General features: G+C 48.4%; 7 protein-coding genes across 7 annotated transcripts; 4 read left to right on the forward strand and 3 right to left on the reverse strand.

Annotated features, from left to right (window-relative positions):
* Positions 1 to 320: 320 nt before the first annotated feature.
* Positions 321 to 2,169, forward strand: BU24DRAFT_424499 (uncharacterized protein). Its single transcript, XM_033528519.1, has one exon. The coding sequence runs from the start codon at positions 413 to 415 to the stop codon at positions 1,763 to 1,765; it is 1,353 nt and encodes a 450-aa protein (XP_033381826.1). The 5' UTR covers positions 321 to 412; the 3' UTR covers positions 1,766 to 2,169.
* Positions 2,170 to 3,574: 1,405 nt separating this feature from the next.
* Positions 3,575 to 5,502, forward strand: BU24DRAFT_351250 (lysine-specific permease; the record flags this gene model as incomplete). The annotated part of the gene is made up of 5 exons (XM_033523683.1): positions 3,575 to 3,731; positions 3,784 to 3,809; positions 3,892 to 4,103; positions 4,158 to 4,855; positions 4,907 to 5,502. 5 exons carry the CDS (start codon positions 3,575 to 3,577, stop codon positions 5,500 to 5,502), a joined length of 1,689 nt encoding a protein of 562 aa, XP_033381827.1.
* A 249-nt stretch (positions 5,503 to 5,751) lies between these two features.
* Positions 5,752 to 7,473, reverse strand: BU24DRAFT_483262 (uncharacterized protein; the record flags this gene model as incomplete). Its single annotated transcript, XM_033533274.1, has 1 exon — positions 5,752 to 7,473. One exon carries the CDS (start codon positions 7,471 to 7,473, stop codon positions 5,752 to 5,754), a length of 1,722 nt encoding a protein of 573 aa, XP_033381828.1.
* An 859-nt stretch (positions 7,474 to 8,332) lies between these two features.
* BU24DRAFT_452372 (uncharacterized protein) lies at positions 8,333 to 10,093 on the forward strand. Its single transcript, XM_033531183.1, has 2 exons — positions 8,333 to 8,614; positions 8,671 to 10,093. Exons 1-2 carry the CDS (start codon positions 8,384 to 8,386, stop codon positions 9,976 to 9,978), a joined length of 1,539 nt encoding a protein of 512 aa, XP_033381829.1. The 5' UTR covers positions 8,333 to 8,383; the 3' UTR covers positions 9,979 to 10,093.
* Positions 10,094 to 10,799: 706 nt separating this feature from the next.
* Positions 10,800 to 12,938, forward strand: BU24DRAFT_493961 (glycoside hydrolase family 31 protein; the record flags this gene model as incomplete). Its single annotated transcript, XM_033534003.1, has 1 exon — positions 10,800 to 12,938. One exon carries the CDS (start codon positions 10,800 to 10,802, stop codon positions 12,936 to 12,938), a length of 2,139 nt encoding a protein of 712 aa, XP_033381830.1.
* Positions 12,939 to 13,509: 571 nt separating this feature from the next.
* On the reverse strand, positions 13,510 to 15,435 carry BU24DRAFT_239116 (uncharacterized protein). Its single transcript, XM_033522261.1, has 2 exons — positions 13,672 to 15,435; positions 13,510 to 13,606 (listed from the first exon to the last, which is right to left on the reverse strand). The coding sequence occupies exons 1-2, from the start codon at positions 15,309 to 15,311 to the stop codon at positions 13,585 to 13,587; spliced, it is 1,662 nt and encodes a 553-aa protein (XP_033381831.1). The 5' UTR covers positions 15,312 to 15,435; the 3' UTR covers positions 13,510 to 13,584.
* Positions 15,436 to 15,932: 497 nt separating this feature from the next.
* BU24DRAFT_424502 (splicing factor 3B subunit 1) lies at positions 15,933 to 20,066 on the reverse strand. Its single transcript, XM_033528520.1, has 2 exons — positions 19,942 to 20,066; positions 15,933 to 19,869 (listed from the first exon to the last, which is right to left on the reverse strand). Exons 1-2 carry the CDS (start codon positions 19,948 to 19,950, stop codon positions 16,246 to 16,248), a joined length of 3,633 nt encoding a protein of 1,210 aa, XP_033381832.1. The 5' UTR covers positions 19,951 to 20,066; the 3' UTR covers positions 15,933 to 16,245.
* Between the last annotated feature and the right edge of the window lie 1,377 nt (positions 20,067 to 21,443).

Here is a 21,443-nt window from a genome sequence, read left to right on the forward strand (position 1 = left end):
GTCCAGCTCCTCTTCATCATCAACATAAATTGAGGTTTTCAGTAGATTATATCTTGCGAGAAAGCAAAAGAGTTGAAATTGATTATAACATGAACGTTTCACTTTAATTGTATCATATTTATTCGCCAAACGCTGGAAATCTGCAAGGCGTAGACAGCCACATGGTGGAGAGGTTAAGCTTCTAGTGAGGTCGCGATGCGGCTGAGTTGTCAGACACTAGCAAGGACGCAGATCAGGCATCCTCTCACAATTGGCTGCAAGGCGGCTAGGAAAAGGGCCCCCAAACATTCCCCTCCTATTTTTGAATCACGAAAAATACTGTGCTGCACTTTATTAATACAGCATTTCGCCTGGTGGAAGCTACGACGGATCACGAACTCAGGTACAGGCGACTGTAGACTGTAATTCGGGAATGTCTTCACTCAGTTATAACATCAGACCTCTTGGTTTCAACTCTCAATGTATAGACTTTGGTGAATGGATCGCGATTCTCACTCTTTGTCTTGCGCCATTGATTGTACACATTGTTTCTGGAGCGCCTCCGCCGTCAATTCTATCCCATACTCTCCCTCAATGGCACGACAACTTATGCCACTACAATCCAACGTCCATTGTTTGGCGATATGCAGCTATTGCCGACCGACGCATTCGTGCTACACACTGGACACATATCGACCTTGCAGCTAGCAATGCTATCTTCTGGACAGAAAGAGGATGGGATGGGGGTGAGGAGATGATCGCTACAGCCGCTCCACATTGTCTACGCCACCCGGATCACTCTTATGTGCGCATTTTCTCCCTCACATCGCTCAGGACCCTCGTCACAACACTACAAGGCTTGGCGGCACTGTATACGCTCATAGGATCTCTCTTGGGATTGAGGGTCAACTGGATTGGACTGATGGGTGTGGATATGATATTCTATCCCCTGGCCGTTCTGGGTCTACTACGACTCTGGGCAGGCCTATGGCTTACCGACGATTTCGAGTACGGCTTAGCAGAGCAGAGTACCAAGCGATATCCACTCCGGAGTCTGTCTTCCTCAAAGACATTTGGTATCGAGACTCCGATTACGAGCTCATATGAAGCCCTCGACCCCTTCTTATCGACGCCCTCCCGTCCTTCGGAATTCAAATCCCCTAATCGCTCGATCCCCAGCATTGTCTTCCGGCTTTTTTTCGTCCTGCTTGTCGCTGCATTCACCGCGCTTGTCGTCGTATTTCTAACTCCGATGAGTATGTCAGAAAATATATCCTTCTCGGTGACCTCATTCCTCGTCGGCATATTCTACCTCTTCTTCCTCCTCATATCAGTCGTACTGTACGCCATTTACTTCATCCGCGGTAGAACTACTTCAACACTCATCCCATGTATCTCAAGCCTATGGTACAAAATTTACACCGCCGTACTCTTCGGCCTCATGGTCGTCTTAATCGTGATCGCAAGCGTCGAGACAGGCAAACTTCCCAACGGCCAATACGCAAGCGTCAAGATGGCAGTTCCGTTGAAATGCAATGAATTCTCCAACTGGGCTACTTTTTCGAGCTTGTCCAATTACTACATTGCCTCTCCTGTTGTACAGGAGGGTCGCAAAGTACCTGCGTATCCGTTGCCGGGAGCGGGATCTCCAAAGAACTTTACGGGTCTGACGGCGGGGGATACTTCGGGGATTGGAGAGAATGATACGTTGTTGGATGACCGGTATTTGTTGTATAATCTCACAGGATTCTGCGTGGGGAATTTTCAAGAGGCGAAACGGAAATGAGGGATGGAGATGGAGTGATGTCGGATGGAAAACTGCAGTTTTTAAATACGAACAGCCCATTTCAAAGCAGTGCTGGGCGAATTGATGGATGATGATATCTACGTTCGATAAGTGTAAACAAGGGTCAAGACGACGAGCTGCCAAAAGCCGACCGTACGGGGTCAGTAAGATCGCATGTTGCGACTAGAATGCCGAGCCAGGGCGTATCATGAGCGATACCGGCGAGCTTTATGAACTAGCAATTTCTCACAATCTTATCCAGCGCGTGGGATTGTCATTCCACTTCTATCAAAAGTGGCACATCTCCATCGAACGATTTGCTTGAAGAAGATAGCAGTTTCATCCTGCTGAATTAATGGACTTACAACAGAGTAAAATCATACAATTTAACAATACAACATCCATGATTCTCCACGCTAGTTATGTATGTCCTGCATCCACTCCATGAAGCTCGCGCAGTACCCACACAAGTTGCGATAACCATTAACAACATGCCTTGCGCAAGTCAAATCCCGCGCATGAGCGGATGTCGTCTAATCTAGGCCAGAGTCCGCGCCATTCTCCCCCTCACGTCATGATCAGGTACGAAGCACCTGAGGCGAGCCGCACGGCACCTAGGCTGGGGTAATACGAATACGAGAAACTTGTGAAGAAAGTCCACGTTGGGGTGATCGTATTACCCCAGGATTAATAGAATCGTTCACACGCTCTCAATGAAGGGGAACATCACAGGACTACTCGACTCAAGTGTTGTCTTTACGTAAAAGTGTCAAGGAGTACGAATTGTGAAGCAGAACAAGCGAACCGGATCTCGACTATAGCAATTGTGTAATGCTATAAAATCCTTTCGCTTGCAAAAACATCGGTCTATTTTTGCGCTAATTCAAGTTGTGGAATGCGCGTCAACAATTATTAGTTGATATGCCTGGTTCTTAGTTTATGTCCAGGGCAGGATCCGAAGGCTCTGGCGACTCTGGCGACTCTAAGTCCTCCACACAGCGTGGCTCATGCTCGAGATAAGTCGCGAATTGGTGTATCTGAGCCGTCGCCAAGGTGAATTGGATTAACTGACCCCGCGTGCACGCCTGCTAGTTCAAACTTGAGGCTCAGATATGGCGTCTACAGCGTGAAGGCAAACTAGTCTAATCTTTGGCTGGACGCCTATTCGCTGCTCTCGACAAAGAAAGGTCCGGCCCGATGTTGGGGCGATCATGCAGCGCGTCAAAACTATTTTGCCACTACACTTCTACTGGTTTCAAGCTGTTCTTAATTTCCAGCCATGAATTTTGCTAGACTAAACTTCAGTCTGTCTAGTCCTATCTAAGTCCATCAAGCAGGTCCAGTTTTTCTGGAAGGCCTTCGAACGTTCTTGGTCAATTTTCCGAGCCACGTTCAGGTACTCCCCACGGGGCCAATCACTGCCGAGTCATGCCTTCTGCAAACCTTCTCCAAATGGACCGTCTATGTCTTCTTGCTCCGATATGATCAACTTAGGCTATCGTTTTAGTCCATGTTATCTTTCTTCGGTCACTTGGCTTCGGTGAATCTATGGAGAACGGGTTTCCCCGCCTTCATGGCCCCCCTGTCGCGACGAGGATGTGTTCCGATACCAAACCAACAGAGAAACCTTCCGACCGTCCGGCTTTTGCTGATCCAAGACCTGGATGATAAGGCTATCATAAATACCTTGCCATCGCCTCTTCATTCTGTTCATCCCTGGCATCGTGTCTTTCGAATTTTAAATTCGTTTGCCAGTACGAGACCTTGACCTCCAATATGGCGCAAGACCAGTCTGCTGTCCCAAAGGACATGAAGCATGATGTCGAACAAATACCTACCAACAATGATATCTCTCAAGGTCAGGTCGACGAGAAGGGAGATGTCTATCGCGACACCGCTCTGAGCCAACAGTACGGTCGCACTCAGCGTGGTCTTACTCCAAGACACGTTCAATTGATGGCTATTGGTAAGAGTTTTGTGATACATGCGGTAGAGGAAGATACTAACGGTGATCTCAGGTGGAGCAATTGGTGTCGGACTTTGGGTACGTTCCGCAATCTTATTTTCAGAATGAATCCCACATATCGCCGCTCGGGTTTATCTTTACACTGGCTAACTTTCACAAGGTCGGCATTGGCAGTGTTCTCAGTCGAGCGGGACCGCTCAACCTTCTCCTCGGATATATCTTCTGGGGTCTATTTTTCGTCTGGCCTCTTTTCCTCTGCGTTGGTGAAATGTGCACGTGGCTTCCCATCCGCGGGTCTATTTTCGAGCTCGCGTCTCGTTGGGTTGATCCCGCTTTTGGCTTTACAATGGGTTGGACATACTTCTTTGCCGGGTAAGATGGCTCCCTTGAGCCGCATTTGACTTTGCTAACGATTCTGGAATGCAGAGTGATGCTTGTTTGCGTGGAATACTCAGCGGTTGCAGCCGTTATGCAATACTGGGATGCGGATACCAATCCAGCGGCCTGGATAGCCATGGCTATGGCAGTGTGCATCTTCCTCAACGTTGTCGCGGTCAAATGGTTCGGAGAATCAGAGTTTATCATGGCATCCACTAAGGTCTTCCTATTGGTCATGCTCGTATTGATCACTTTCATAACGATGGTTGGCGGCAATCCCAAGGGCGATCGATATGGCTTCCGTTCATGGACAGACGGCAATTATATGCACTCGTATCACGCGGAAGGCGCCGAAGGCAAATTCCTTGGATTCTGGTCCGTTGTCATTTACGCTGGTTTCACCATTACCGGCCCCGACATGATTGCATTGGCCGCTGGCGAAATTCAGAACCCTCGACGAACCATCCCTCGCGTGTCAAAGTTCATTTTCTGGCGATTGGTCGGCTTCTACGTTATTGGTGTACTTGCCGTTGGCATCATTTGCTCGTCGACTGATCCAGGTCTCCTTGGAGCTATCAAGGAAGGAAAGTCTGGTGCTGCTGCCAGTCCGTGGGTCATTGGTATCCAGAACTTGGGCATTGGTGTGTTGCCGCATATCATCAATGCGCTCATTATGTTGTCTGGATGGTCCTGCGGAAACGCATATCTTTATTCGTCCAGCCGAACCCTATATGGTCTTGCCCGAGGTATGCTTGAATGATGATCGTGGAATAAGTACAAAGCTGACAAATTAACAGATGGACAAGCGCCAAAGTTCCTCATGAAGTGCACCAAATCAGGTGTCCCCATCTACTCCGTCCTTACCGTCTCTCTCATCTCATGCATCACTTTCTTGGTCTCTAGCAACTCCGCCGTGGAGGTGTTCCTCTGGTTTGTTGATCTCACCACGACTGCGTTGATCGCGACATATGTGTTGATGCTCATCACCTACCTTTGCTGGTGGCGCGCTCGCAAGGCGCAAGGCCTGACCAACGACATGCTCATCTACGCCGCTCCATTGACACCCTGGGCTCCTATGGTCGCTCTGGTTTTTGGATGCTGCGCTTTGCTGTTCGTTGGTTTCGATGTCTTCAAGCCATTCAGCGTTCGTGGCTTCGTCACCTCTTATTTCGCGATCGCTTTCTGCCTCTTCATGTTCCTTGTTGGTCGCATCAAGTATTGGCGCGAGGGCAAGGGCGGCTTCGTTAGCCCCAAGACCGCGGACCTGTACACTGGAAAGGCAGAGATTGATGCAGAGTGCAGACACTGGGAAGAGGGTGGTATTGAGAACGTTGAGAGGGCGCGTTTGGCAGAGATGCCATTCTGGAGGCGCCAATGGGAGAAGATTTGGTAGAAAGGTTGCACACGAGATGGCTCTTTTGTCATCCGACTAGATTATATCAAAGCATGTCCTTTGATTCAATTTACTGACATTATTCAAACAACCACTCTGAGCCAAATTGTCTGTGCTATTAATACCAATCGCCTGCGTAGCTACACCACGATAAATCTCACAATGATCCATGCCAACTTTCAGTTCAAAAGCAACGATAATTTTTTAACGTCTTAGGATGATTTTTGCATTCCTCTCTAAACGGATTAATTAATTGGCTTTTGGAGGCCCTTTCCGTGGTTCAATGACCTTTGCACCCGTGCTGTCTTCGATCCGACGGATAATGCAATCCATGGGCATCATGTACGAGACGCGACTACCAGGGTTGCAACCCAACCCGGAGCCCAGTATTTGTGGGTTCTTAACGCGCTCGTTGAGAAACACCCAACATCCAGAGTCGAATGGACTTAGAAACGTATACGGATCCTTAGTCTCGGCATTATTAGTCTTTTCGACTACGATGCTGTGGCACAAAACTGGGATCCCGGGGGTTTTGTCCTTACTGCATTTCCCACGTAGGTTCTTGCTGTTGAGCACTGAGACAGCTGCAGATACCACACCCTGCCTCCAGGTTGACGTTCGGCCATACTGGACGACGTTGTAGTTGGTTCGGGGTTCAAGACTGCAGTACTCAGAGATCAAATTCTCGTAGTTCTCCCCCGATTCCGGTATATCCGTGCAAGGTTGTATATGACGGTCAAATTGGATCAAACCCCAGTCTAGTACCCATGGGTATTGAGTGACCTCTCCTGGGACAAATGACTCTTTCCATCGTCGCACGAATTGCTCATTCATGGATGTTGTAAGCTCGGCCTCATATATCTGACCGACGTTCCGCATCAAAGATGACACGGTGCCGAGCTCCCGACGAAGCTGGACTAAATTATAGGAATTCTCTATAATAATCTCTTGTCTTCGTTCGCCCCATGCCCTGATTTCATCCTCATTGTCAACGAGATATTTGGTGCTCTCTATGCGGCCTTCAAGCTCTTGAACCTTCAAATTATGATCAAAATCGGACGGACTTACAACAGGTAGTAGTCTGGGTCGATCTGTGATGTGCTCCTTGAAACCATCGCTGTTGGTGAATTCTTCTTCCCCGGTAAGGACCTCTTTGGGTAGAACATGCTGATTTGTGAGTGCAAAGTGGCCTAGATCCCGTCCATCTTTCTCTAATTTAACAAAACCACCAACAACGCCTGAATTTGGGTGCCCTGAAATTCCGCATGATGCTCCCATTTGGATGGCACATTCGTAGTCGTCCGTTGGAATCGTTTTATCTCCGGTTAATTTTACATCATCCTCACCGCTATCCAAGTGTTTCATGTATTTCAACTCGATATCGATATGAGGGGGGATGTGGTCGCGGAGAAAAGGGATCGTCTCGATCCACCAAGGCCAGTCATTCGCATCGTCTGCAGAAATGAAAACCGTAGGTCGCTTTTCGGATCCCCGAAGTATGAAGTCTATCGATAGCCAATTGTGCGGGCTGATGGTGTCCACCAGTAAGGGTATATTGAGTTCCCACCACTGCAGTAGATCTGTATCCGTAGATCGTATTGGAAAAGTTGAATCGTCTACAATATATTGCCCGTTAGCGTAAAGCTCCACTGCAAGCTCAATACCTCGTGATTGCAAGAGATTTTTGATGTCCCTTACAGCCTGAACTCTAGATGCTTCATCATCCCGTTGCGCGCCTACGATTATGAAAATCGTAGGTTTCCGATCTGACTCCGGTACACCCATATTTGAGCGGGTGCAAATCATAACTCCTGATGCTGCATCAACCTGATTATTTATTAGAATTGCCCAAATTTCCCTCTGTAGGTCTGGGTAGTCTGACCAATCCAAGTCAGTATGTATAACAGGTAAGGCAGGTAATATAGGCCATCCGGTCCGGTAGGACAAACGTGTATCAATGTCTGAAACCATACTTCCTTTGGTGGTCGTAATTTGAGAAGTGGGTTGATAATTATAAGCTGTCGTGCTGGTCTTCAAAAAGAAAAACTGTGCGAGTAGGGTATGTAGCTACATATCCATTTGTCGTGCCTTTTATTCGAAATAATAAGAATGATCTGGTGTTGTTAATAACATGAATAATGCTTTCGTATGTAATAATTTTCTTGTCCCATAGTTCATTGCGTAGCATAGGCCTAGAAAACAAAGAATGTTAAGTTGAGCATTGTAAATCTGAACGTGATTGTGTATAAAATCTTTTGAATCTATAATCACAGGACAGAACTTGAAGACTACAACGCGTTGACTCGTGGTAGTAGTTCGTACTTAATATAGAATCTATCTCGATCATAGTTGTTACGTCTTAGTTTGTTTCGAAACAAATCAGTCACCGTCGAGCCACAAGTCTAACACCAAGGCCGCATTTACTCTTTTCATAACCAATTACTTAAATAAGACACTTGGGCATTTTTCTCCATCTATTGTAGTGCAACTCTGACGCGATATTCGGAATCATGAGGCCAACAGATTAACAGAACACTGGCGCAATGATGAGTATAATCTACATAGCTTTCACTATCTAATTTTGAGCACACACACCGTGGTCTAGTCCATTACCTAGACATGCAGGTAAGACAGTGAGGGACCACTAAGTGATTGTCGTTCTCCAATCACATTAGCTCGCAACGTCTACTGCGACGTGCGTGTCCTGTGCTTCCGTGCGAGTGAATTGACGCGGCGTACCGCACTAGTCAATTTGAAGTTAGATAGCATAGCCTCAAGAATTAGTATATGACCAGGCCATTTCCCATGTACTTAATGGTCAAAACCCACCCAGCAACGGTCAATCATTGAGACTCCCTGTTGTCTTACTTCGTGGAGAAATATGGATTTGTTTGGTTTGTTTCGGAGCAAGCCAATTGCCCCGGAAAAAGTACCGACAGACACCGTTATCCCTCTCCACCATCTAGATGATACATACATCAATGCGGCGATTTGTCTTGATTTTTCCATGATATTTGATGATGTGCTCGACGACGAAAAATTGATTGGCGCATTCGAGCGACTGCTGGAACGACCTGGATGGCGAAGGTTGGGTGCGAGATTGAGGCGAAACGTGAGCATATCCCACTAATCAATTTCATTGCTGTAACTAAGTAAAACCATTTGTAGAGCAAAGGAAAGCTAGAGTATCATGTCCCGGAAAAATACACTACGGAACGCCCGTGTGTAAATTTCACAAAAGCTACACATGATATGTCTATCTCGCAACATCCTATGGGGGCCAAGATACCTCGCCCCACTGCGAAACCAGAGGTTCTGCACAGAGCAGCGGAGATCCTCCCACTACTGCTCCCTGCACATCGTAATACCAGTATCAATGATTGGATATATACCGACCGCGCACAGCTCAGTGTTCACGTCGTTGCATTCAATGATGCCACGGTTGTCACACTTTCATGGCTCCATACGCTACTCGATGCCATGGGTCGAAACATGCTTTTACGAGCATGGACGGCTATGCTTGAAGGGCGTGACGAAGATGTTCCTGAGTTCTATGGCTACGACTTCGACCCTCTGGCAAATCTCGGAAAACAGGAAATGCGCGAGCATGAGAATTCATCACCTGTGGAAGAGTACGTACTTAAAGACAGGAGACTTAGCTTATGGGGAATGCTTCGTTTCGTATTCAATCTCTTCTGGGAAACAACTTTCTATCCTGTCGAGGATGGGCGAACAGTTATCATTCCCAATACTTTCTTTCGGAAGCTTAGAGCCCAGGCAGTCGAGGATTTGGCGACCGCGCCGACCGACACTCTCATGATGAACTTTTCTGATCCAGCGAATCCCAAGCCATTCCTCTCCGATGGGGATATTCTCTGCGCCTGGTGGCTACGCCTTTTCCTTTCATGCCAGCCTTGGATCGACCCCTCGAGAACAATAGACATATCCAATGTCTTTGGTATGCGGAACCTCCTCACTCAGACGGAACCACAGCTACTTCCCGATGGTGTAGCATTCATTGGGAATTGCGTAACTGCAGTTCACTCATTTTTCACTTTCCAAGAAATCCTTACGCTACCACTCGGCCATATTGCGACGCGCATCCGAAGGGACCTTGTGAAACAGACCACGCGTCCGCAAATCAACGCCTCAATGCAAGCCAATCGGGAAGCTCTCGCGAAAGGCGGTGCAGCGCTGTATGGATCTGGAGACATGATCATGGCCAATTTCTCAAATTGGTCGAAGGGAAAAATGTTTGAAACGAACTTCGAATCGGCAGTCAAGAGTTCTCATGGGAAGGACAAAACAAAAGGAAGGCCCACAGCTCTCATGGTAGAAGCGTTTCTGAAAGGGTTTAGTATTCGGAATTCTGGCGCATGTGTAGGGAAGGATGCGGATGGGAACTATTGGGTTTCGGCGGCTCTACGGCCAGAGGCATGGGATAATGTGAGGAAAGCACTTGAGGGATTAAGTTAGACGAAAAGCGTTGTCTGACTTCCATGGAAGTCGAGTATAATCGCTTAAACAGAGCACAATTGACGGTCTTGCAATGCAACGACTAGAGTACCAGAATATCATCACAATTCAACGCAGCTTCTCATCTCCCAACCCGATTAACAGAGCTATAGACAGCTTTTGGATTTTCTCAAGTGTGTTAAGCATGACGAGCGCGTCTCGGGGATTTCGTTTCCCACATCAGAACCGGAGAGCACGTAGATCTCGATATACAATAGTCCCCTAGAAAGTACGCCTGACAAGGATAGTAATGTATCTGCCCAGGACTTTCCCTCAATGCCTCAGTCTCTTTCTAGACATTTACTCTACTGAGAATATATCACAGCACACTGTGTAACCACAACGTTGTTTCTAGAAGGAGGGAAGTGGTTTTCCGTGCACAGGGATCAAGACAACAGCACTATGTCCTGCTATTTAGCCTGTACTGCGCACAGGTACGAACGTCATGGTCCCACCTCCGCATTTCAAGTGGGGTTGTAGCAAAAGAGCTATTAGGAGCAGATCCGTATTCGCACTGATGTTCATGTGTTAGTCCCAAGTTCATTGCTTAGCTAGCATTAAGCTCGCGCTACGGAAGAATTCGAGTACAATACGTTCGTTCAGTCTTCCTTCATCTGTCGATCATCTACTTACATGGTGTGGTATCGGTACATCATAAACCCGCAAATTGTTGCGCTCGGCGGCCAGGCTCAATGAACGTCATATAAGATGCAGATGAAGAGACAAGGGCTTGCCGGGAGGCAGATTTTACCTTCTTCACTTTCACGAAGGTTCATTCCAAGATGATTTTCCGAGCTTTGCTCGCTCTGGCAACCTTCGTGCCACCGTCCCTTTGCAATTATACAATTTCCCTGACCAGCACGAATGGTATAACCATCTCTGATGGAAACAAGACTGTCGTCAACAATGCAGCAATCCTTTCCGGAACCCAAAATACTACTGTGTCGGCCTTGAAGAACGCAACGCAAGGTCTTACGTACGAATTGATCACTCCTACCGTTGCTAAAGTCCAATTGAACACCACTGCCAACTTCCACGGTGCGCGATTCACAGCGGAACCGGATACACATTTCTTTGGTGTTTGGGAGTACCCGTTCAATTACCAAATAACAAACAAGAACGTTTCCTTTGATCTGAAAGGTGTCGGCAACAATGTCGGAATCAATTGGGTGAATGCGCGTGCTCCGTTCTTTCTCACATCTGCCGGGTATGGCGTGTACACCGATACACTGAAGATGGGGTCTTATGACTTCACAACTCCCGGCGAGGCTCAATTCATATTCAACACGAGTAGTCTGCTGTACTACATCATCCTCCCCAAGGAACAAGGAGATATCAAGAGCATAATCGAGCAGTACACCGAATTATCAAGTAGGAGCGAGATCCCGTCAACTTCAGGTCTAGGCCCAACGTTCTGGTCGGACGACTTTACCCAAGACTTCCATGGCTCCGTTTCAAACGCTGAGGAGAACATCTACGATGTAGTAAATCACCTCTACTATAACCAAATTCGTGCGACATCATCATTCGCGGACCGTCCATACGGCACGGGAAATCGGTCTTGGGGTAACTTCGATTTCGACCCGAAGTTCTATCCCAATGTAGAAGTCTTCCTCAAGAATTTGACAGATTGGGGATTCGACTTCCAGGTCTGGATCGCAAACCGCGCACAGTTGGGCACAGAGTTATACAATAAGAGTCTGGCGGAAGGGTGGCAGTATCCTCTCGATCTGCCTCCGCTTGGCGCCTTGGGCGCGGCATTGGATCTGTCGATCCCAGAAGCGTACCAATATTTCGAAAAGAAGCTTGAATACTTCGCATCAATTGGCGTCAAAGGGTACAAAATTGATCGAGGCGAGGAAGGCGAGATGCCGGACTATGTACAAAACGAACAAATGGCATTGTTCTTACAGCTCGCCTACGACTCCATGGTACAGAAGCACGGAGCGACGAAGTTCCACAACTTCGCACGTAGTGCAGTCGATCGGTCGCGCTCGGTCACGCATATCTGGAATGGAGACAGCCATGCCAATTTCACTGGCTTGGCATACTCGGTCGCATCCGGTATTCGATCCGGACTGATCGCTTTTGGTATCTGGGGCTCGGATACTGGTGGGTATACCCGAGAGGGGACGTTGACGCCGACTGAGGAGGTTTGGGCGAGATGGATGTGGTTCTCTGCTTTCTCTCCCGTCTATGAACTCATGCTTGGAACGAATCATACTCCATGGTACGAGCCGTATACGCAGCAAACCGTCGACGTCTTGAAGCAAACGGCAAATCTCCATGCTGATCTTACACCATACATCAAAAGCTATGCCTACGTGAACAGCAAGACCGGAGTTCCAATCATCCGGGCTCTCTTCCTTGAGGCGCCCGAAGACTCCGCGACATGGGAAGTACCAGACGCATACTTCTTCGGATCCGAATTTATTGTCGCTCCCATAGTCACTTCAGGTGGATCTCGAAGTGTTTACTTCCCTAAAGGTCCATCGAAGAGGTACATCGAGTATTTCAACAAGACGTCTATTCACGCAGCCGGAACGACTGCCAATGTCAGCCTTCCTGTAACTTCGATTCCAGTATATGTCAAAGAGGGCGCTATTATCACGCGAGGAGACATCTTTCAAGGCAATGCAAAGTGGGTGGAGGATTGGCAAGCATTCCTTTTCATTGAGGTGTTCCCAAGTTGGGATGTTCCTGAATCAAGATTCACGTACTACAGTGGAGAGGGCAACGAAGGTAAAGCAGTGGAGATTGTCCTCGCTACGAACAAAGAAGACAGGACAGTAAAGGTTGTGTATGGGGATCTTGGTGTTGAGGCAGCGGTCCTATGGCAGCTAAAATCAGGCCCCAAAGAGGTCAACTTGAATAGGGGCGGTGGTTACACAACACTTACGGATGTGGAGCTCTTGTTCTAGAAATGGAAAGTAGCACGTTCCGTAGTACAAAGTAATTACTTATTGCAATAGTGTAGTAATTTCATAGCGAGAGATTAATCCAATTATCTTCCTAATTTCCCGCAACGCCATGTACGCTAGTTAGCCCCAATACTTGCACGCAAAGCGGTGAAACAGATGTCCCTTCTTCTCGATGACACTCCAAGGAGCACCACACTCCCAACAAAATTCGAATCGACACTTGAGGCAAACCATCCGATCACAACCCTCGCTCTTTTCGATCCACCATCCACAAAGAGCATTGGGACACCTTTTCCCGACCTCTTGGACCGTCGCCTCGCCTTTCCGTTCTTGCTCTCGATTCAGCCTTGCTCTTTGCAAGTTTCTCTGCTCAAGGGCTTTGTCCATGTCGACTTGTTGCATCCAGTTGGCGATGGCAATGGCAGGTGTGGGCGAATTAAGTAGGGCTTCGAACTCAGGACACGACAGGCCTGCATGGTATGGTGGTGAAGGATGATTGATACAGTATACATGAGCACATGCGGTACAGACGAAAGTCGGATGATCCGTCAAAGGAAAAGGTTGTATCTGGCCACTTGAACATTGAGGTGAAAGACACCAAAAGAAGGCATCAATTTTGTAGAGGGCAGATCTAGTGATCAGCTCATCATATCTGCATTTGAGAATATCTGTTGTCAGTCACCGTCAACATAATTCGCACTTGCAGACTGCAACAAAGGCTGGGCATGCTTACCGCTCAAACGTCGCTAGATTGGCGAAAAATCGCACGTCTTCCCAATCCATGTGTTCGTTACATTCTGGGCACACCACATTTTCAGACCCTTTGTCGTCTATGCAGATCTCGATCCATTGTTCGACGCAAGTCCTGCACGCGGTAGGCGCGTGCGTACATCTACGTGTACATTGGCGGACAGAGAATTGATTTAGGGGTTTTGCCTCATTACAAACTCTGCATATAGGCTTGGGTAGCTCGACTGGAACATTGGGGTGATGGTAGAAAGGATCCCAATTGTCCTTGGGCGGCGGTGATGGAACCGAGTAAGAGCTTGGGCTAGGCAGCTGATCGTCGGCCTGTGCCTCAGGTATGCAGATAGTAGGTGGAGTAGGAAGCTCTTTGTTGAGAGTCGGCGGTGGCAGTATACTTTGTGAAGCATTGATCTGCTGCATAGGTGGGCGCATTGGCCGGGGTAGCGCGCTTTGATCGATTGGTCTCCTTGCAAACCCGATTTCATCCTCCCACCGCCTGAGGTTATCTTCCGTTAACTTGCTCTTTCCAAGCTCGGTGCGTCGCCTAGATGATACTCTTGTGTAGTCTTCATCGTTATCGGGAAGTCGAACATGAGGCTTCGGACAGATGCTGAGGAGACCGCAGACGGGGAGACTGCCCCATAGGCTCCCAGATCTAGGTCGCTTTTGGCGCTGGTAAGGGTGTATATCCAGATCTGCTACTGAATTTCGCCGGATGGCAAAGTTGTTAGGAAGTGGCTGGCGTTGGAAGATCGGTTGGGCAAGAGCGAGAGTATTGTGAGAAGGGGTCCGGGGCAAGCCTATATCGTCCCGGACAACCTTCTTAGCAGTTTCGGCATATGGCCGTTGAGTACTTGTCACTGACGGCGCTGTTCTGGTGTATGTAGCCGCAGAACTTGCAAATACGGGAGCTGCAGGAGTAACCACGGATGCGCTAGGCTTGTCCATGGAAGAGGGTCTGTCTCCATTGGGAGATGTGATTGAGCTTGATAGAGGTCGTGAAAAATTCACGAATGCAGACCCGCTATCCCGTTTTCCGGACCTTGAAGGTGGCAATCGAGCACTATGCAAATCACGGTCCGTAGAAGGCCTGCTAGCTTCATGCGTCGTTAATGCCAGCGGGGCAGGTTGTTTGACAGGAGAAGGGTTTCGCACGATTCCAGTGGTGTCGATGTCAACCAGGCTGACTGAGTGCCGATGCGCTGCGAATGAAACTGGCTTTGCGAATTCGATACTCGCATTCCTATGATGATCGTGAGGATCGTTAACGAGTAATGGGCCTTCATCGCTTGCTTTAGTGAGCAAAGGTCGCTCCTCACTCCGCGATCTTGTTCTAACAAGCTGGGCAGGTCCTGGATCTCTTCCTCTGTCTCCAAGGGGTGACCATTCTTGGACCTTCTTCTTGCCATCCGCGATTAGTCCCAGAACGATCTGTGCTTTCCTGGAGTCTCTCTTCACAGATCTCGATTCCGTCTCATGGAAATGGAAGTTCCGTGTCAATAAGTCATCATCCTCGTCATCGTCGTAGTCATCTGAAGACCATCGATCCGCTTCCGAATGGTCGCTGTATTGGCTCGCATGTGTCTCACTTAGCAACAGACTGATCCTCTGGGTAAGAACGTCCATCGCCAGAAGCCACGGCTCCACTCTTCTGCCCAAGAAGCTGATAGAGTAGAAGAAGCTCAGGAGCAATGGTAAAGTAAGTAGGATCAAGAAAGGTGGGGTAGGGCAAGGTGCAATGGGAATCCCAGGTCTGAGCCGCGCCGGTCATGCGTTGTTACATGTTGACTGGATACGAGGAAGGAAGGTTGCGGCAAGGAAGCGCAGCCAACGGGACACCCGATGATTTTGTTTCACAATCTGCAGGATTTTGTCTTACAACATGCGCCTCCGATAATTTGTTATCGGCTCGAGCAATAGCTGCTTACTTTGTGTCACGTACAAGAGTGCCAATCGGTACACATTACCCCGCAGCTGAATACGACTGCAAATAGATCTTCTTGATAATTTATGTTTTGCATAAATGCGTAACACGAACATGCAGCTATGCAAACATATCATTTACTTACCCGCACACAAGACGGCCCTTCTAAAAGACGGCTGGCGAGTAGCGCGTCCCCGGTATCGAAGCAAATTTCTCTTTTGCCGGACGTTGTCAACCAGGATAATGGCAACGGCAACGACTTACCTCGCTTATATTGCAGCACCACAGCACCAATCACGTCACCTAGAGAGTGTCCGAATCAATCAGATAAAGAGGTTTATAGACTTACGCCCTTAATTACATACCGTGTCCTGGACGCCATACTTCTCCGTTTGTGAAGGGACACCAGATTCGCAATTGATCCAGACCGTCAGAGAACCCAAAACACCCTTCACAATGATCCCACCCTTCGCTGTCCCATGCAAGAAAATCTTTTGATGTACATGACGAGATAAACAAATCTCAAAGAAGTGATAACCGGGGTGGCAGCCCGGATTTAGGAAAAGGAAAAAGCGATAATGCTACGTACTTACCATATTGTGTTCAGTTCGTTCTCAGCCAAGACACATTATGCCTTCAGATGAAAATGTCAAGCTCGTGCCTTCGCAACTCGGGGTCGTCAAACTGCGGGTAAGCGGGTATCATTGCATCAGCAGACTGGACATAGGCATCGTTGTAGATGCGCCAGTAAGGGACGCGAACTTTGCGGGCGGGATGGAAAAGACCGGCCCACACGTAGTTCATGACCAGAGGAGTACCAACTGCGTTTCGAACAGCATCAATAGCTTCGATAATGCGATCGATAACATGCGGGCTGGTCTCGAATAAATTAGGCCAGAGGAGGTTGAGTAAATGAACCATCGCGTCTTCGCAGTCAAGACCAACGCAGCCGAGGGCAACATGTTTGACGACCGAGGCTGCAGTCTGACGATGGACTTGGTCGCGGTCGATGAGAGCATCTTCCAGAAGTGGTGTAATGGCATAGACATAATCTCTAGCCATTTCTCCAATGTACTCGAACATGAAAGACAATGCCTTGAGCACACCGTTCTGGACATTGAGCTCCGGAACACGATATTCGTTCATCAAAGCGGGCAAGACGGTAAACGGCGCGCAGGTCTCGGCAACAATACCAATGGCAACAGCAGTACAGACCCGAGACTGACGCTCTTGAACACGCAAATTATTAAGAAGCGTGGCAAGAACATCTTGGGGGCCGATTGCTTTTGCGATGTAGCCAAAGGTGTTATTGGCAGCACGTCGAATACCCTTTTTGTGGGCCTTGAGCATCTCAAGCAATTCGAAGCAGATTCGCATCCACTCACGTGGGGGCACGAAATCGGCACCTCGATCTGCAATTCGACCGACGAGATCAATCGTGTTCTCTTGAACCTTCTCATGTCGATTGCGGAGAATTGGTGTAAGACGAGGGAGCAGATCTTTGATAGGCGGTTGCATAGCATGAAGACCGACGACAGTGATAATGGAACGTAGAGCTCCTAGGATTGAGCCAAGAACTTCGGGGTATTCCTCACCAAGGTATTCGTAAAGTGCTTGAGCAAGCTTGATCAACTGAGGATCTTCGTCGCACTTGTTCATGGTAATTGTGATGCGCGAGATGAGATCAGCAGCTTGTTGACGAACTGTAGCCGACTTGTTGTTCAATCGGAAGAGAACGACTTGAACGATCTGTGGCAAGTAGGTCTTTGCACGCTCGCCGAGTGCGTTGATCACGGTGGCAAATCCATCAATGACCACAGGATCCTCGATAGTCTGGTCCTGGAAGGCTACGAGGACACCATCGATCAACTGTTCTTCAAGACGGGGGTCAACATCGTGCGCACCAAGTGTGCTAATGACTTTGTCGACAGTCTCTACAGTCATCTTTCGGTATGCTTCGCTCTCGTCTTTCATATTGTTAACAATGCGGCCGATAATGTCAGCGACACCTGACTTCTGGGCCAAGTCGACAGTGGTGTCAACAACTTGTCGATAGTTTCGCTTATCCAGTGCCATGCGGCGGACCCAGAAGTGCTTGAAGAACTCATTGAGAACATGGTCCTTCAGGTAGACAGGTGTGACACCTGCAGTTCCAGAACATTGTGAGACCACTTTCAACACAACCTTCTTCATTTCCTCATCGGGTGACTGAAACTCTCGGATAACAACGTCCATGACTTGCGAAGTATAATAGCTTGAATACTCTTCGTCCATAAGTGGGATAATAAATCCGATAGCCTTGAGGTAAGAGGCGAGGATTTTTCCGCGCTGGCGACGCGCATTCGTCCAAAGAGGGTTAAGAATTTCGTCAAAGGATTCAATACCGTAGGGGCTTGCTGCCTCTGCAAGAGCTGCCAGAGCCAAGGCAGTGACCATGCGCACCTTTGGCTGTTCATCGTTCAGACTCTCACCAACACATTCAACAAGGCCCTTCAAGTGCGGCAAGATTGCACAGCCCATGAGGATAGGAATTTGCTGCACAATCTTAACACCGGTGTGACGAGCATGCCAGGACTTCTTGCTCCTGCAAACAGCTCGGAGGAAGGGAAGAAGGGCCGGAATGCCGAGTGCGGAGGCAACAACTGCAAAGGCTCGAGCAGTAGTGTTACGCACGTATTCGTCGGCGTGGTCAAGGTCTGGACGCATGGTACTGATCATATGGGCGAGACCAGCAGCTTTACTAAGGTTAGAGATAATTTCGCGACCCTCGACACGTGCATAGTAGTCCTGGTCAATGAGAAGAGGTTCAATGACAACGAGAATCCTATGCACCCAAGGCCTCACTAGGTCGTCAAGCTTGTAGAGAACACGATCGATGACCTTGACAAGAAGATGGCGTTCCTGATCCTCCAAAGTGCGTTCCATCAATAGCGGAAGGATTTGGCTAAACAGTGCTTGCGCACCGAACTGTCTCGCATTATCGGTGAGCTGTCGTAGGGCAGTCTTTCGCATGGGAGGCGTTCCATTCTTGACCTTTAGGAGCAACCTCATGATCTTGCGCTCCTTCAACTGCTCGACGGATAGGTCGTTTTCGTCGACGTTGTCTACCAACTTGCCGAAATATTTCATATCCTCATTTTTGAAGAAAGCCAGGTCGCCGACACCAGGAATTTCAGTGGGCATTTGTTTTCCCAAGAGTTCACTGTTGCCACCGGATTCAGGAATCATGTAGCCCTGATAGCCTGCGGGAAGCTGGGGAATACCTATCGGCTTACGAACAGGTGTGTATCCCTCTGGAGGCTCAAGAATCTTGTATCCCTCTGATGGAAGCATCAGATCAAGTTGTTCATCCGAAAGTGGTGCGTTGCGAGCAGATATATCGGTGCCGAATCCGAATGGCACAGAGGGATGAGCAACATCACCAGCGGCGGGTGCCGCAGAGGTAGTACCGGCAGGAGGGGCCGTTGCAGTGTCCCAACGAGAGCGAACGGGAGCTTGAGCAGGAACATCGGCTGGCGCATCAGTCATAGGAGTATCAGGCGCAGGTGTGGTCTCCCATCGAGAACTCTTGGGCTTCTTCGATTCGGGCTCCTTCACTTCAGGCTCAGGCTCGGGCTCGGCATCTGGAAGTGCTTCGACCTCCTCTTCCTTTGCTGGCTCCTCTATTTCTACAGCTGCTCCCCAACGTCGCTTGCGCTTGGACTTCTTCTCCATGGGTGGAGTCTTATCGCCATCTACGGTGGGAGCAGCTGCGGCGCCGTCCTTCAGAGTAGGGACGTGGTCAAGTACTTCGTTTCCGTTCTGACCGTTGCGCTCGCGATCTTCGATGATTTTGCGCACACGTTGCTCTTCACGTTCGATCTCGCGCGCTTTCATCCTCTCCTGGTATGACTGGTCCTCGCCGTCGAGATTGCGATCGAAGCGTCGGCGCTGGTATTCAGTCTCGCGGGATGCGATCTGCGCCTGCTCCTCGCGGGAGGTAAGAATATCCGCCTCTTCGGTGGCGCCATGCGCAAACTCGTTCATCATCTCCTTGGTCGCGGTGTATTGGCCTACAAGGCGACGGCCGTTCACTTCAGCAGCGTCATCCATGTCATCGTCATCCTGGACCGCGATCGACGTGTTGTATCCCGCGTATTTATCGTTTCCATTGCTGTAGAGCTCGGTATCCAACGCTTGGGTCAAAGACTGCTTGGTAGAAGGGCGTTGATCGCCGGTGGAAGACTTGTTGCCCGCCCTGCGCTTCGCGGAGGTGCCGGCTGGGTGAAGTTAAGTATCGCTATACTTCTCAAAGTGATAAAGGTGAAAGGTGAAAGAAAGGTGAAGCTTACCGTCAGACATGATGGATTGATACTATGCCTTTGCTGCACTTCGTGGCGCGGGTTGAAGCAGTCTTGCGATACGATCTGCAGGCGTGGCAAGTGTTGTTTTGGAGGTCGTCGAGATGATCGCAGGAGGTGTTTAGAAAGTTTGGAGATGCTCCAGAGCTTGGCGGCGAAAGTAGGTGCACGGACGATAACTGCGTCGGTCTATTATAAATCCATCCGACCACAGATGGTCTATTCCGTACCATTCCTAAAGCGGTTCTTGCGTTGCCTTCACTTGAAACTCCATCGACGAAGTCATATAATAATGCATCAAGATTGATTTCCCATCCTCCGAGGATCAGTGTACATTACCTGAGAAAACTAATCAATATTTTGATCCTGTTGAATTCAAGGTAGCGAATTGTGCTTAGTGGATGCGATCAATTATGTTATTAGTTCCAAGTTGATACTGACAGGTGTAAGTATACCTCTCAATTATCAAATTCATTCATGTGCTGACATTCTGCCTTCATCAGATAGCTCCAGTAGCTATGGGGGACTTTGATGTACCAGGACCGTTTCCAAACGCCCAAAAGGTCAACTACAACGTGATGGCAACAGCAATGCCTCGTTCAGAGTCTATAATCAGCTCACCTAACCAACTCATCTAGTGCAGCTGAAGCATTTTCAGACTTCATACAAAATAAATAGAGATATTACAAGTTCCCCTAAGTTGAGTATTGAGTAAAAGTAGCTCTCTATATAGCTGCAGCACTTTTGGTTTCCACAAAGCTAAGGGGATTTTACGAATGCTAGCGATCAGAACAATAATGGATCAGGTACTTGATGACACAAAAGACGAAAGAGTAATGAAACGTAGCAAGCCCAGATTATCTCCAAACATCACTACGTCGGTATCTGAGTACTACATAAGGCACAGAAGCACAGGATTGATAGATAGCGTACTCACAGGATACAAAGATGAAGACTGGTCGGCTACCAGAAGGCTCTCAGCGAGAAATACTTTGAAATAAGCTCAAAGCGCAAGGATGTTCGTAATGCAACGGGAGCCCGCCCAGGAGCAATGAATACCCTGCATAAGATCCGTCTGAAGCACCTTCTATGAATTCCCTGGATAGGCTTAGCGTCTTGAACATATGAACAACATCGAATTACATGAATCCACAATCAGGGCTCGAACAGAGTTCTGATGATTTGATCGCTGTGATAGTGTATCTGTAGTTATCCTTTGCATACCTTTTACGTAAAGGCCAGGCAGACAGCTGGAGTTGCGGTGGACTACGTGCTACAACAATGGGAAGTTCGCCCAAAGGGGATCAGAAGAGAAATCAGGAGCCCGACCCTTCCTGTCGATGTAACATCCGTACCGTATTTTTCACATGACTATAATTAATGTTGTTCCTTCATTGGCGCTGCAAGTTAACTAATTCAAAGGCAATTTGACAGAAGCATTCCTAGCTACACTAATCTAGGAACTCGCTTACTGTTGAGGAATGATGATGCGAG

The sequence above is a fragment of the Aaosphaeria arxii genome (assembly GCF_010015735.1).
Source record: "Aaosphaeria arxii CBS 175.79 unplaced genomic scaffold BU24scaffold_6, whole genome shotgun sequence".
NCBI lineage: Eukaryota > Fungi > Ascomycota > Dothideomycetes > Pleosporales > Aaosphaeria > Aaosphaeria arxii.